At 44.1% G+C, this 15,996-nt stretch overlaps 1 protein-coding gene across 12 annotated transcripts in view; it reads left to right on the top strand.

Annotated features, from left to right (window-relative positions):
- Nucleotides 1–15,996, top strand: part of UACA (uveal autoantigen with coiled-coil domains and ankyrin repeats) — a 52,149-nt gene that overhangs the window by 13,189 nt on the left and 22,964 nt on the right. For 8 of the 12 annotated variants that reach the window (XM_083411807.1, XM_083411810.1, XM_083411811.1 and 5 more), the window contains exon 2: nt 14,444–14,577. In XM_083411807.1, the coding sequence (XP_083267933.1) occupies nt 14,444–14,577 (134 nt within the window). Of the gene's footprint in view, nt 1–9,646; nt 10,077–14,443; nt 14,578–15,996 lie in introns of those variants that run through there. The other 4 variants (XM_083411806.1, XM_083411805.1, XM_083411812.1 and 1 more) reach the window with 3 other exon arrangements.

Raw genomic sequence — 15,996 nt, 5'->3', positions numbered from 1 at the left:
AACCCTCCTTGTTCCAAACTCAGGAGTCTTAACCCAACTGAAGGCAGATCAGTGGCAGCTTCTCTGCAGAATCCAGCGATTGCAGCCGAAGAGAATGTTGGATTTTCAGCTTTGCTTAAAAGAACTGAGGAGATCTGCCAATGAACGAAATCATTATGGCCAAGTTGTAGATTTCTTCTTGGGAGTCTCAACTGAGTGTTGCAACGGCATGTTTCCATGCTTCAGAATTACTTCAGCATGCTCTATTGCTCAGAAGCATACTTTACTGAACTGTTTACTGATGTGTGTTTGTGTGTTTTTCATATATAGGGAGTGGACATTTATGCAACTTCTTCTGAGAAGAAAAATGTGTGCCTTGAATGAAATGCTATTAGTGGTTAAATGTGTCAAGACTTGCCTGTATTAATTACAGGGTGGAGGGTTAATCTAAAACCTGCTGTTCTACAGTTCTAGAATACACTGTCAAGTCATTGCTCTTCCAGCAGGGGAGGGGCCAGTGCTGCTCACTGGTGGAGCAGAACCTGCTTTGCATAGGGAAAGTCCCAGGTACAGCCCCCCAGCATCACGGCAGCCTGATGCCCTCCAGATGTTTTGGAATAGGACTCCCGTATCCATGCTGGCTGGAGAGTTGTAATCCAAAGCTCCTGGAGGGCACCAGATTAAGGAATGCTGATCCACAGTGAAAAACTGCCTTAGGTAGCACAGTTGGCAGTGACTTTCCTCTACTTGAGAACCCTGCTAGCCAGAGACGATGATACAGGCCTGACTTCCTGTAAAGCAGTTTTGTACACTCAGTGGATAGCTGCAGGCTTAGGCCCGTGATTCTTTGGCCTGCGCTTGCACTACATTCAGGTTTACCTGACTATTGCATAGGGATGTAAGGCGGCAGCCATCTCAATCCTGTCCTGCATTCATTGCAACAACAACAACAATAAAAATAGTAAAAATAATAAAAATAAATGTAATAAATTGCATTTATAGCCCACCTTTTTCCTCCAAGGAGCTCAAGGTGGCATACATAGTTCTTTCTCCAAGTCCTCAACAACCCTGTGAGGTACGTTAGACTGAGAGGCAGTGACTGGCCCAATAAGCACTGTTTCTATTCCACTACAGGTCTGCTTCCACTAAAACCTACCTTATTCATCTTGCTGCCAGCTATGGCTGAAATGTACACAATTAATTTCAGTGCATGTCAATGGAAGTAAAATGTCAGAAACAATGCAGGGAATAATGCAATTTAAGTAATGTTTGTGGGTTTAAAAGACAGCCCTAGCGAAAACGATTCCTATTTGCTTGCATGATTTTCAGTCCTGACCTCTTACAAACATGCACACTGTGGAAATTCTCTTAACTTTCCTACTTTTGAGTGAGGCTCTTAGGTCGGATTGCTTGCATTAGTATTCCAGCCTGCGCAAATCACAGGCACCTCCAAATCTGTCAGCTAAGCTCTGCTGGTTTCCCTTTGAAAGGGATATTTCCATTTTGTCTTTCCATTTCATAATCGGAAATAAAGCACTCTTGCCAGTGTGAGTGATGGCATGTAAACATCAGCTGGATTTAATTTTGTTTGTCCCTCAGACTGTGTGTAAGATTGGGGGGGTGCCTGTATATGGAGGTGGCAGTGGGGTCCTGTTTCTTTCCAAACTAAACATAAGCTTCAAACTCCTTTTTCTTGTGGGAAGAAATGAAGTGTGTGAAAGTGCTTCCTCCTGTTGCTTTTGTGGGTGTTTGCTTGGAATTTATTCTACCCTCGAGAAGCCATCTCATAACTGATGGCAGACTGTCCTTATTCATTAAGGTGGCACAAGACTTATTCCTTCCACCCCACTTTGGTGAAGACACTGACATTTGCAAAACACAGACTTTATGAGCTGGGCAATTAAACTGAGAAAGCTGCCAGCTAATTGAGAAGGAGCAGGCTGTCCCTCCCACATGTAACAGGAAGGTCAGTCTCTTCCTGTGATGTTTTAATCTTTCTGGAATGCTCTCCTCCTTTGGCTAAATCGTGAGTTAGGGTGAATGTAGCTTTAATGATAAGAAAAAAGCAGTTCCCCAAATATTTTTCCAAGGGGACGTGTCTATGCTGGGTGAGGCAGGCTTGAGTTTGAAGAAACTTCATGGGAGAGTTTTAGTTCATTCTCAGGATCTGATGCCTATTTTTCCAGATGTGTAAGCAAATTTTCCTCAAGGCCAATTGGCTTGTGACCCTTCCATTTCCTCCCCACCCCTCCTTCCGTGTCCACTTGTAAAGATTTACTCATTTGCTTAAACCATTCTGGATTTATCTGCCCTGCAAACACCTTGGTGTGGTGTAGTTCAGGCATTGCCAAGCTGGTGCCCTCCAGATCTTTTGTAACCACAATTCCCACCAGCTGTTGTACAAAACATCTGGAGGGAGCCAGCTTCACGAAGGCTGGTATAGATTGTTCATCCCTCATCTCCACTTGCGGCACAGTCTAGGACTATATGGGTTGTATTCAGGTCCTAACCTAAGTTATTAACTTCAGAGAGTCTAGTCTGAAAAGAACTAGCATGGAATATCACAGTATCTGTTTAACTGTCAGTGATGCTGACATATTGAGGACCATGTATTGGGACTCCAAGCAGTTTGGCTAACTGTGTCCAGTTGCTGCTATGCCAATGACTTCCCCACTGTCCCAGTTTACCCCCAAATTCTCAGAATTGTTGCTACTGTATGCAGACTTGTGACTTAAAGAGCAAATCTGTTCTTAGATACACTCCACAGAAAAATATTTATTTTTGTGAGCAATGTTGGCATCCAATATGTTGCTTGCAGTGGTGTGCGGTGATTTTTTTTGTAGGGGAACAGTTAAGGCCCGAGGTGTCAGCTTGCAAGGACGATTGTGGGGATGGGAGGACTGGGACGACAATGTGCACATGAGCGATGTTGCACACATGAGCATCGTACCTCCCTCCCTAAGCCAGGCAGAAGCTTCCCAGGCTTTGGGAAGGAGGTGCCAGGGGAATATTTAGGGAACTAGCCTTGTCCCCTGACCGCACCCCACTGGTCGCTTGATAGTATTAAAGCTATTTATTATGTTAAATGAGGTAATGAGAGACTGTATAGCAGAGGAAAACCCATAGAGGAAGAGCCATCTGCCTTGCGTGTAGCAGGTCCCAGGTTCATTCCCCAGCAGCTTTTCCAGGTAGGACTGTGAAAGACCCCATTCTGAAACCCTGGAGAGCTGCTGCCAGCCAGTGTGAACAAAACTGAGCTAGATGGAGCAATGGTCTGACTCAGTATATGGCAGCTTCCTATGTTTTCCCCATGAGAAAGGCAAACGACCAGCAGTAGGTGGGGTCTACTGGAAATCATGACTGATTGTGTTTATGATAAAGAAATGTGTCTGGACTGAGTGCTGTGTGTGTTTCTGCATGGCTTCCAGAGTGTCATCAAGGTGGGGTGCCATCTACAGAGGCACTCGCTTTGGCAGGTAGCCCGTTTTAAAATAAAAGCTGCTGTGTGGTTGGAAGCCTGTGCCTCTGTGTGTCTTGGCAGGAGAATCACTAGTGTTGCTGTTCTCGTGCTACAAGTCCGGGCCATGAGGCAGGAAGAAGCAAAAAGGGGAGGGTGTGTGTGTAAACAAACAACCACTAATTTCACATGAGCATCTGTGGCAAAAACGAGGGTAGAGGGAGAGATCTTGATGGCCCACATACACACTTTATACTGAGTTCCCCTTTGGCAGCAAATGCTGCTTAAGGATGAATAGTTGGGGCAAGGCATGGTTACCAAATGCATGAGTGTGGGACCCCCTGCTGCTAATTCTTTCTGTGTGTAGTCTGGCATCATGTGAGGCAGGCTAGGGACATGCACAAACAAGTACAGCCAGTGCATTTGGAGAACCAGTGTGGTGCAGTGATTAGTGTGTTGGACAAGGGTTCAAATCCCTGCTCATCCGTGAAGCTCACTGTCTTGCAACCTCACCTTCCTCACAGGGCTGTTGTGATTATAAAATGGGGAGGAAGAGAAGCTTAAGCTCCTTGGAGGGATGATGGGGTGGAAATGCAATGAATCAATTTAGCAAATTTCCAAATGAAGAACCTTGGGAATAGTGGGTTTCAAAATGCATGGAAGCATTCCATCGGATCTCAGTGAATTCCCAATCTTTGATACAAACAGTGGCATTTGTCAGTATGGCTAGTTCTAGTCAATTCCCACTATTATTTGAATATTCTTGATTCGGGTTGCACCTTGTATATATTTCCTTATGCTGATATCCTATTCCCTCCATCCACCCTAGAACCCAAGGTAGTATGCCTGCAGTTCCCAAGTAGTCTCCCATCCAGGAACTGACCAGAACCGGACCTGCTTAGCTTCAGCAAGGGGCCATGTAATATTCCTCCCTGCATATTGACATCAGACAGGTGCCTTCATTGTATTCCTTCAGTGCCTGCTTAAAACTCTTTTGTTTTGGCAAGCCTTTCCAGAAATAGAGAAGTTACATGTGTTTTAATATCATTTTAGCTAGTATGGAACTTAAGCCTCTTTTAAATATTTTTAATACCTATTTTTAACTTTTTTTATAGATGATTTAAATGCTTAATTTTATTTGGTTGTAAACTGCTTAGAGGTTTGAGTCCCCTCCCATTGTATCAAGTAGGATGTACATTCTGTTTAATAATAAATATGTTGGAGATTTGGGGTATGATTTATTAAATGTTACCCCGAAAATAAGTTCCCTGACAGATTTCATTGTAAGCCCTTGAGTACTCATGTGCCACTCATTCCTAGGTCATGTTGCTCAGCCTGATTTAGGATTTTATTGTGTTTGGACAATGTGTGTCTTGTTAGACTGGCTGCCTGGGTGTGATCAGAAGACAGAACAGTAATATGTTTAATAAAATTGAATCTGAATTTTTGCTTAAATTTGCAAAGCTGATGAAAAGAGAGGGCTTTGAGGGCAAGAGGTCATTGAAGAGATTAGCACACGGCTGCATCACCCGTCGCTTTAGTTACTTGAGATCCCACAGAATGCCACTTTTATCAGTTATCTGTTTAATCATCCTGACCTGGTAGAGACTATCGGCTCCTTGGCCCAGGATTGTGGGAGTCTGATGTCTCTTACAGGAACTCTGAAAGTAACTCAGTTTAAAAGAAGCTTAATCAGTTGTGGAATTCACAGGGCAGTGAGTGACTGGAAGAGAGAATTACAGAGTAAGAAGTACACTATGTATCTTTCATAGAAATCCCTGGAATAATCGGGGAATGTCCCATGATTCTCCTGTTTACAGTTGTTCCACTTAGAGTTTCCAGCATTAGAATTGTCCCCTAGGCAATTTCTGGTGCATGGGCTAATAACTTGGTGCCAGGATACATTCCAGTTGCAGAGTTTTGAATAACATGCAGTGAGCAAAAACCTGATTCTGAAGTGTGGTCTAATCCTTGGAACAATGTGGTGGCATAGCATAAGTACCACCACTTAAGCCAAAATCCCATAAAAATATATCAAAACATTAGTGTGACTTAATTGTGCTGGCAGATTATGCTTCTTACTACTTTTGCGGATTTTTGTGACGTAGAAACACGCAAGGTGGTGGACGCTTCTTCATTTGAGGTTTTTCAACAGAGGTTAAATGGCCATCACTTAGGGATTGTTTAGCTGTGTGATTCCTGCATTGCAGGGGGTTGGGCTAGATGACCCTTGGGGTCCCTTCCAACACTTCAGTTCTGTGATTATATAAGGTTTCATTGGAATTGGAGCTGTAACAGTGCTCAGGGTATGTGGCTCAGAGATAAATGATTGTGACAGAGGAATAGAGCAAGAGATTTCAGTTTTCAAATACTATAAGAGGACTTCAGAAGCCCTCGCCAAGGAGCTCCTTTTGACTGGGGTGCATCTGTGTTGGGGCTTTTCTGAGAGGGAGACCTCTCATTACCTTAACTGCAGGCCAGAAATTTACACTTGATTGGGTATGCGGAGGTTACACTTCTGTTGTCACCCTTTTCTTTTGGCATTCAGTGATCACCACCATCTCTCATTTGGCATGAGTCATTAACTGCAAGAGAGATCACCTTACCAGTCCAGTTGGTAAGCCTTGTAAGGCAGGTGCTGTTTTTCTCAAGTTGAGAGCAAATGCTGAGGATTTATTAGCCTGTGGCCAGCTCCAAGAGAACTTGACAAAAACTTGAGTTCTGCAGAATGAAAGAAGAAATGGGTCCAGTCTAGTGGTGGCCTTGATCCTCGCTGCTTGGATAATCTAGAAACTGGAAAACTTCAAACTCCTTAGAAGCAGCAGAAACTATTAATAGCCTTTATTGCTGGTAGCACCCAGTGATTCCAATTCTCTGTGTTCACAGCAGCTGTATGCCCTTTCCGCTGGTAATTTAAGAACATCCTGTCTCATTTTACCCTGATCTGCAGGAGTAATCCGTGCTCTTGGTACATTACATACCACAAACGCCTCTTTCTACCTTTACTGCAAGGTACTGTAAGTCTTTTAATATGTAGGCTCTCAAAAACCAAACAAGTTAGGAAGGGTTTACCCCTTTTAAACAACAGGGGCTGCATTGGATGTATTGTGGGTGTCTGCAAAACTTTATAATCTGTTTCATGTTAGCTTTTGGTGCATAGCTGTCAACTTTTCCCTTTTCTTGAAAGGAATCCTGTTTGGAATAAGAGAACTTCCCTTAAAGGGAAAGGTTGACTGCTATGTTGGTGATATGACATGTTCTAAGATCATAAATTTGTAGCATTGGAAGGGACCCTAAGGATCATCCAACCCCTTGGTGAATAGACATTCCGTTGTGGCGACTGTGACCTTAGTTTAAGGTATACCTAGCTTGTATACCTGAGTTTCTAACACTGCTTATATATAGTACAAATGTATAGCATTGTCAGTAGTTAGGATTTTCTGTGTTATTATTATCTTTAAATCTCACTCTCTTCAAAAAGAAGCTGAAAATGTCTAACAGTAATAAAAGCAACAAAACAACTGGCAGAAAAGAAACAGCAGCAGATAATGCTTTGTCAAGCATTAAAAGGAGAATAAACCCACCAGCAGGAGTGAGGTGGTTTCAGTAACTAACTGTCTTAGGAGCAAGCTCCATTGGACGTGGTAGTTAAAAGCCTTTTTAAACAAGACTAATGACCTCCTTCACATTTTTCAGGCTTGAGTGGTTAAAGAACTTAAACTTGCAGGAGACTTGCAACTTGGACTGTATTCTGGTCAGGATGAGGCATGTCTTATGATTTATCCCCCACCTCCCAAAAAATCACTGCCTCGGTCTGCAGCAATTCCTTTACTCCTTATTCCCATTACACTGTGTCTGGTTTATCTATCCTGCAGACTTTCTTCACTCCTCTCACTATAAATATTCCTTGTGTTCTTTATTCTGGCCTACAGGAACCTGATTCAACCTCATTTTTCAATCCAAGCATCTTGCTTCCACCAGCCCAGGATTCAAAAATCCATACAGCTGGAATCGGGTTTGAGGTTATTTGGTCAACCATTTGCACAGCTGAGGTTCCGTATTTCTAAATGTTATTCACAGTCATTAATACAGCTAATACCATAAAACTTCCAAAAATAAACATGTGAATATCATGAAGACCACATTGAGACTATCACAAAAAATCATTATCAGACACACACACACACAGACCACCCACTCAAAGAAAGCAGAAAAGACGTGAGTACGTAATTTCACCCCAGAAGGGATATTTAATCATGTATTTATTTAGGAGCAGGGGCAGTGGGAATGAGTTTACGGAACCAAAGTGGCAAAGAGCCCACCAATTCCTTGGGAGTATAATATTTTTCACCAGATTGGAACCTGGATGTGAAATTCATTTGGCACCTGCTGTAGGCAGAAGGAAGCAAGATAAATTGTGGCAAGTCAGGTAAACAACTTATTTTTAAGATCTTTGAAGCTAGTTTAATTTGCCCTTGAACTTTCTTAACATTATAAACCCAAATTGTGGTGGATTTACAAAATGATTTGCAGGTCCCGTTCATATGAGATTTTGCTAACAATTTCAGTTTCATTTTTCTTGGAATGTTGTTTTTGTGAGGAAAAGCTGCTGGGTTGCACAGCTGGTTTCCTAGAATATACCGTTTTCCAAGTTCACTCTAATGTGGAAGCAGGAAGCAGAAAGCAATTCAGCTTCTACTTTCCAGCGTTATGAGAAGTGGATGCACTTCTGCCTTGCCAGGGAAGCGAGTTCAATTGTAGAAAATGACCAACAACCTTTGCAACAATGCAGTTTTGCATGGGTGGAATGGAGGTTGGTTGAGGCCAACAGTTCGCCTGTGTCTTGCATCGCCAGATCCAAGGCCAACAATTCATCTATGTCTCCAAGTGTTTTCGACATCAAGTATGCATACATACCCACTCAGGAAAAAGGAGCAGTAATGTTAGCTCACCTGCCCATACCTGGTAGATCTCCTGAGTACTGCTGCAGTCTCTCGAATGTTATTTCTTTGGTGCAGCTTATCTGAGCCCAAGCACTGAGCTAAACCAAAGAAGCTGTCAATGGCTGCTCCCAGCTTTGAACCACTCAGCATCACCAGAGTGGTATCAATGCAAGACCTTATTTAGGCAAGCATTTTGTGACTGGGAATGAGTGAGGGGATCCTTCTATTTTAAAATGCTGAATGTTGTTGTCCATGAGTCTTTTATGGGGGTGTAGGGGAAGGAGGAACTGGAATTTGCCTATTGAATGGACAAATGTCCTCTGGTAGACCACCAACCGACCTCTGAGCCACCATTAGAACTTTCTAAGAAGGGTCACCTCAGCAAATTGTATTTTCAGTCCCTCTGTCTTAATAGTCTGGAGGGCTCCCCCCCCCCCCCCCGCATATTTCATGGGCTCCCTTTGGACCATTTGATCTGGAAGATTCAAAGCTGGTGTCATCCAACTGTGCTAAAGATGGCATTTTAAGAGTGTGCCTTCCTTGTTAAAACTGAAAAGGAGAAAAGGGAGCACTGCATCCCTAGCCCTGTTAATCACTGTGTTGTCTATTTGATGGTTTGACAAACCTCCATGGGGCTTCTCAACTAGCCAGCAAGGAGACAGCCTGGCAGCAAAAGTAAACTGAAACCTCCTTGGCTTTCAGAATGGGGTCCGTGCTTGTAAAAGGAGAGATCTTTTTATTTATTTAATTTTTTTTAGAAAAGCAGGGGCACGTGTGTCTTCTAAATAAACATCTGAGATGCTTTTGTCAAAATAGACTCTTGCATTCCTCTCTGCTGGTCGCAGTCATATGATTACAAAGCCGCGATCGGCTCTTAAGCTGTTGGGAGCCCGTACTGGTTAATGACAGGGGTCCCTGGCAGAACTGATCATGCCCTATTTTACAGTGGCTTAGTTTCCCTTGGAAAGTGTCACTTGAAAGCTAATTGGGCACAACATACTGCATTTGCTTCTTAGAGGGAGTGCAGCGCCTGGGTCAGTAGCACATGTCGCCCGCTCGTGGTGTGAGCAGTTTGTGCACATTCTTGCCTCTCTGGCCGGCAGCGGCCGTCACGTATTACTCACCGGTTGAGCATGCACTGGATATATTATTAGCTATTTCTTTCGATCGCTCAGCTATCAAGTACCGGGCAAATCAAAAAATAGCTCTGGACTGGTGTGAGACTGTCTGCATATTGTTTACAGGATATTTTGGAGCGGGGCAATATTTACTGTGTCTGAACTGCAGAGGCAGTAGTTGGCGCTACGGCGCAGGAGGAGTGAAAACAAAAGCCACGTTGGTGTTGGGCATCCCCCTCCTCCAGTGCCAGGCGGGGGCAGCTGCAGCAGTTGGCACAGCCCGCTGGAAGGGACGGTGCCACTTGGCACAGCCCTGTCCCTAGAAGCTGCCCAGTTGTCTTCTCAAGAGTGATGAAGTCTGAAGAAGACCCCGAAGACGGAGACAGCATGTCAGGGGATCCGAGCTAAGGGAAGAAGGACCAAGATGAATGCAGAAGGGCAGCAGAAATTCAGGTTGCACTGGGCAGCCCCCTTGGACTCTGGCTGTAGCTGAATGTCGGGTTTGCTGTTCACTCTTGGCAGCCAGGACTCGGGAACTCTAGAATGAGTTGCTGGTTTTCCTGTGCCCTTAAAAACACAGTAGGTATCGTCTTACGGCAGAGCAGCTTCCAACTTTTTGCCACAGCTTGCATTGTTCCTTCTCAATGTGGCCTGAATTGCAGCATTTGCTTGTTGTAGTATTCTTTCCGCTTAGAACTCTTTGTGAGAATTTCTCTTAATTTACGCCTTTTTGTGCAGTACAGCAGGTGAATTGAAGAGATGGATGATCTCGGTGCTGCACTCTTTATGGTAGATTTCTGTTCAGAAGGAGTTGCTGGGCTTCTAATGTTTGAAATCCTTTAAATTGTATTCCTGTTGTCTTTATATCCCACCTTTATTCCATCTTGGAAGCTTACATCTGTGACAGACACACTGTTTGCAGCCCTCCAGGTATTCGCTTTGAGAGGAGCTTCTATTGGTGTATTTACCGTATCTGTTTAACTGTAACTGGGAATGTTTGACCAAACCATTCTAGTTATTCTATATACTTAGCATGCTGGAGCACTTGTGGGCTCTTAAGTTTTCAATGAAAGGAAATATTAATTGCCTAAACTTAAAAATGTCAAGTATGCTTAGGGAATGGGTAGAGGTCAAAAGCATTTATTTCAGTTCCTGGAAAGGGATGCATCACTTCTGCGTTCTGCACCAGCACTGCCCAGCATATTTTTATGCTAGGTAGAAATGCTTGCCATTGAGAATTCTGCTAGTTTGTCAATGACACAGATGTGCAGGAATATAGAAAGTGAAGAGACTGAAATGGTGCTTCCAGTTGCTTTCTTCTTTTTGAAATGTGCCTGCTTGGGAGTCCTTGAAAAGATTTATCAGGCTTTTTCAAAGTCAAATAGGACTTGATTTCTGCTGCAAGTGCTTGGTCCCAATCCTGAAATAGAGAATGTGGGGCACTTGTATTGGAGGGCCTGTGGTATTTAGCGCCTCAGGTGTTTGCCATTTCTTCCCTGTAGGTGGTCCAGGTGAGGCTGTTTCTTCCCCATCCAAACTGAGTTGTGGCTTTAGAGTCGCAGTGGTGGTGGTATTTGAGAATTTTCTGGGAGAGGTTTTGCAGGCAAGAATTGGCCACCTGGGAACAGCTTAAGTGCCACTCATCTGCCGATGCTTCCCTGCAAATGCCCCCGTCACCCCCCAAATCACATGCATTAAAATCAGCGTAACATAAGCATCCTTAATTCCATGCTTGTTTCTTTTGAAATGTCTTGTTTGGCCTTCAGATGCTGGATGTTTTGATGACTCCAGAAAGGGTTCAGTAGGTCAGTGGTGCTGCCTTTGCTCCTTTGAAGAGCCCTAGAAGGGAGCGGCTGAAGACTGAAGGGCTGAGAGATGAAAGCAGGCTCGCCCCATACCACTATAATCCCATACAGGCCAGAATTAGCCGTGGGATAATCAAATATGACGTCCATTGGCTTTTGTGCAGTTTTTGCCTACTGACTTGGAGCAAATGCAAATGTGGAGTCCTGCTGCGGCCCCAATTCTAGATGGAAAGGTATACCTGGACATGCAGACCAACTTGTGGGTCACTGTGCCCTCAAATATGCCTTTCTGAAGCTGTTGATACCAAGGGGATATTTGTGTGCACAAGTTTTTAAATCTGATTGCTGGGAGGTGAAAGATTTAAATATTGTTGTTTTTTAAACTACTGTTGCACATTGGAAATAGGGCTGTGCAATAAATACCAGTATTGAAATAACATCACAATATATATCGAGATATCGTGATATTTAGCTGGTGATATATTGTGATGTTGAAAACCAGATATCGCCCAGCCCTAATTGGAAGTAGCTTCTTATTTGCAAGGTAATGAGTTGAGCAAAGCCTGGTCTATATGTACAGTACATGGAACAAGGTAGCTTGGTGGACCATTGAATGGCAACATGTATTTGGAAGCTTCCTGCATGTAGAAAGCTAGCACATCGGGGGGGGGGGGAGTGGCTAGAATTTTCTCCCTGCTGGTACCAGTTTAGCGTTTGCTGCTGGTATGGCAACTGCTGTTTCTCCCTCTGGTAATGGATTTCCTGCTAGCTAGTGGGGTGCATACCCAAATTGTGCTACTGTGGTTTCATGTGACACTACAGGCAGAAACATGATACCCTGCTTTGGAATGCAGTTGCTTGCTGTGTAGTGGGAGGCAAATAAAATAAAATAAAATTATTGCTTCCACATTCATTTGGGTCACTTTGCAAGTTGTCTTTCCGTAGAAATGACTGGAAAAAAGCAGGTGCCTTTCAGCGTTTGAATGACACTACGGATTGCACTTTCTCTTTTTGTGGTCTAGGTGTGCCTGCCAGGAAGCTGCAGTGGGCATTAGTTTTGGCTTCTTCTGTACATTTCCAGAGCAAACCACACATGCTGCCATTCATAGGCAGGAAGATACTGCTTTCATTTCAGGCAGAGATTTAATCTGCAGCTTGAGAGGAATAACACATGAAATAGGCCCACACCCAGTTGAGATGGGAAGTGGGAGAACCTCAAAAACAACACATTCCTGTGCAGTTCAAATGTAGCCATTATCCTTTGAGTAGAAATGCAAGCCTTTTGCAAGAAACGAGGACTTGGGCGTTGGTGGGCTGAAGTAGGGGGAGAGAGTGTTTTGGATTTCAGTACTTTTTCTTTCTGTCTATCTTGAAAACAAGAAATGCCAAGTAGGGTGGAGAACCTTGTTTCTATTCTGAGAAGGCACCGAGGTGGCCTGACTGGAAATCCAAACAGAACGCTCCTGGCAATTAAACCAGAGCAAGGAGGCTCTGGAAACAGAAAGGGCCTCTTGATGGTTAAACTGGTGTGCAAATGATATCATAGACTCCTTCTGTTTTAGAAGAACTGTAATTAGTTCTACCGGAAGCTAGAATTCAAAGGAATAGAGGAAAAAGCTGTTTTGTGGGAGGTCTGGCTTATTATCCTATTCATTCATTCATTCATTCATTTGTATTTATATCCCATTTTTCCTCCAAGGAGCTCAAGGTGGTATACATAGTTCTCCTCCTCATTAAATCCCCCCAACAACCCTCATGACTCCAGCAACTAACTGAAGGGCCACTGATCTTCCCCAGCTCTGACCTAGCACATTGTCAGCTGTGGCAGGCAGCAACTCTCCATGATCTTGGGCAGGAAGATGCTTTTCCTATCAGCTTCTATCTACACCAGGGATGGTGAATTGCCAGCCCTCAGGTTGGGTGCAATGAAGGCCCTGGGCCCTCCCCACACCACCTAAAATCTCCCTCCTTATCACCTCTCTCCACACACACACACACACACTGCCCTTAGAAGCAATAGCATTTGGTGGTGGGCATTTTCAAAGTGGGTTGCAGCTGGGAAGCATTGACTGTCTTCTCCCCAGCTGTGACCCCTCTTCTGAAAACTTCCTCTGCACCAGAATTAGGCTTGGGGAAAAACCTATTTATTGCATGAGAGAGTTTTAAATGTGAGTGCATGTGTATATGTATAGAATTAGTTGTAACTGGGATGTTTGTTTATTTTTTGCATTTATATCTCACCTTTTTCTCCCCTGGAACTCAAGGTGACTTATGTGGTTCTCCCCCTCCTCGTTCAATCCTCACAGCAACCCTGTGAGGTAGGCTAGGCTGAGAGTGAGTGACTGGCCCAAGGACACCCAGCAAGCTTCAAGGCTGAGTGCAGACTTGAACCCCCTACTCCCAGGTCCAGCATTAACCACTGCACCACCACTGGCTTGGTGTGTGTGCTATGTAAAATTCAGTTCAAAAAAGAAAGCCTTGTTGAAGCCTAACTGTGTTTGCAGGAGAGGCGATCTTTCTGGAGAGAGTGCAGTGAGGGTGGTTGGCTGGAGGGCTAACTTTGCCTCCCCAGGTGAAGTCTGCAAGAAGGTCACCTCTCCCCTCTAGCTATTAGGCTTGGAAAAGCCAAAACACTCCCCACACCAAGCCTGATTGTGTTTAAGGTAACCCATTCCTCCGATCGTTGTTTAAGTGAAGCTGCTCATTGAGCTGAGACCTTCTGCATCTCTAAGCACATTCAAATATACATTGAACTGCAGAAAGGTGCTGCAAATATCCTATTATCTTATTTTCTGAGAATAACATTGCATGCCAGTAAATAATGGGTTGCAAAAGGCATGAATCCTTCATGGTTTTCTCAGTGTTTGGATTTTTCTTAAGTACTTTCCGTATTAAACTGACACAATAATATGTGAAACCAAGCTCCTTCAGTTTTTTGTTTTGTTAAAGCCCAGAAGCAGCTTTCCTTGGCTTCCGTTTCTTAAGGGATTTTCCCTTCCAGCTACATGGATGGCAGATGAATAACACTTCTCCCCCCCTCCCCCACTTTATCCTCTATGGGAAACAGGCATTTTTGCTCAGCTTTCTGAGGGATTTGCACCACTGTACACTGAAAACATTTCTCCCGCATTCTTTGAACAGTTGACAGCAGACTGGAACAAGTACGATGATCGCTTGATGAAAGCTGCCGAACGGGGCGACGTGGAGAAGATCTCGTCTGTCCTTGCCAAGAAGGGCGTAAACCCCACCAAACTCGATGTGGAAGGAAGATCTGCGTGAGTAGAAGTCGGGGTTTTACCTCAGCTGCTCTGCCCACCTCCCACCAAGTTTGTAGCCCACCCACCCCTTGGAGGGGGGCTGCTTAGATGTGTCTTTTTTGCCTTTGATCTTCCTGGCCCCTTCCAAATTTTTGAGAGGGGCACTGTTGTTTCTGTTGGCTCTTATCTGCCTAGTGCTTATTTCCTGTAAGCCTCCCTGAGCCTTGGAAAGGTGCCACAGAAATGTTTTAAATAAACAGAAAGCTGTTGGGACCTGCATCCTGCGGAAGAGCATTTTATGCTTCCACACATACAGGGCATGTTTGGATGTCATGCCGAACTGTGTAAACATGTGGTTTAGTGGAGGGGAAACCTGGGGGCCCTCCAGATGTTACTGGACTGCAGCTCTGACCACCTCCTGTCTTGGGCCATGCTGGCTGGGGCTGATGGGAGCTGTAGTCCAACAGCAACTGGAAGGCACTATGAAAGCTGCTTGAGATGAATTGTTTTCCTTGACACAGTAATATGCAGCAGATCCAGAAGCAAGTAATTGGGTGGTCTCTGCCTGGTTGATTCAAAAAAATCTGTCTAGGTTGCAGGGTGTGTTTGTGGTTTGGTTCCAAACTTGCTCCAGACAAGAATAAAAGGCCTGGGTCTTTCCCATGCGGTTTGTATTACTTGTGTGGTGTCTGTCCCACTCCCAGGTCCCTTTTTGTTTCACTCTCTGAACTCCTGTGTGCGCACATAATAAAAGGGGAGATATTTGTGGTAACTTCAGAAGCTTCTCAGTAGCCAATCCGGAGAAGGTTTGAATGGCAGTCTCAAGTTACTGCACAAAGCTGTTTTCTGTCTTAAACGGTAAGCGGTGAGGACATTTAATGCTAGGGTTATTCTGTGAGCCTTGTATTGGATGCTTTGTGGTGAGTGACTCTGTCTGGGTGGTTGTAGGTCACAGCCTGCATACCCCCAAGAGTTTCCAAGATGAAAGCCAGAGGTCAGAGGCATTCAGGCACAGCTTCTCACTCTCTGGAACCAACATCCAGAAATGTGGCTTCTCAGCTTAGCCATGAGCTCACTAGTTGGTGTTGAGCAAGCCAGCACCTCAGCCCCTTTATTCTAATATGGAGATAACAATGGCCGGCTTCACGGGGCTGTTGTAAGGATTGCTGAGAATTACAGAAATCTCTGAGTTTGTGCATTCTCAGCAGACTGAAAAACAGAAATCCAGGGTTAACCTACATTCTATTTGGCTGCTCAAAAATTGCCTTTCCATTAGGCTTTACCTGTTGCACATTCTTCTTCCTCCTCTTCTTCTTCTTCATTCATTTTATGAATTGCTTTCTGTGAGGCATCCCAAAGCAATTTACAATATAGCATATATACAACAGTTATGTATATTAACACAGTTAAAGAAATTGCAACAATAAAAAGAACAGT

This window comes from Podarcis tiliguerta (genome assembly GCF_965153285.1).
Source record: "Podarcis tiliguerta genome assembly, chromosome: 14".
NCBI lineage: Eukaryota > Metazoa > Chordata > Lepidosauria > Squamata > Lacertidae > Podarcis > Podarcis tiliguerta.
Note: the sequence above shows the minus strand (reverse complement) of the source record. Positions and strands in the feature narration are given on the sequence as shown.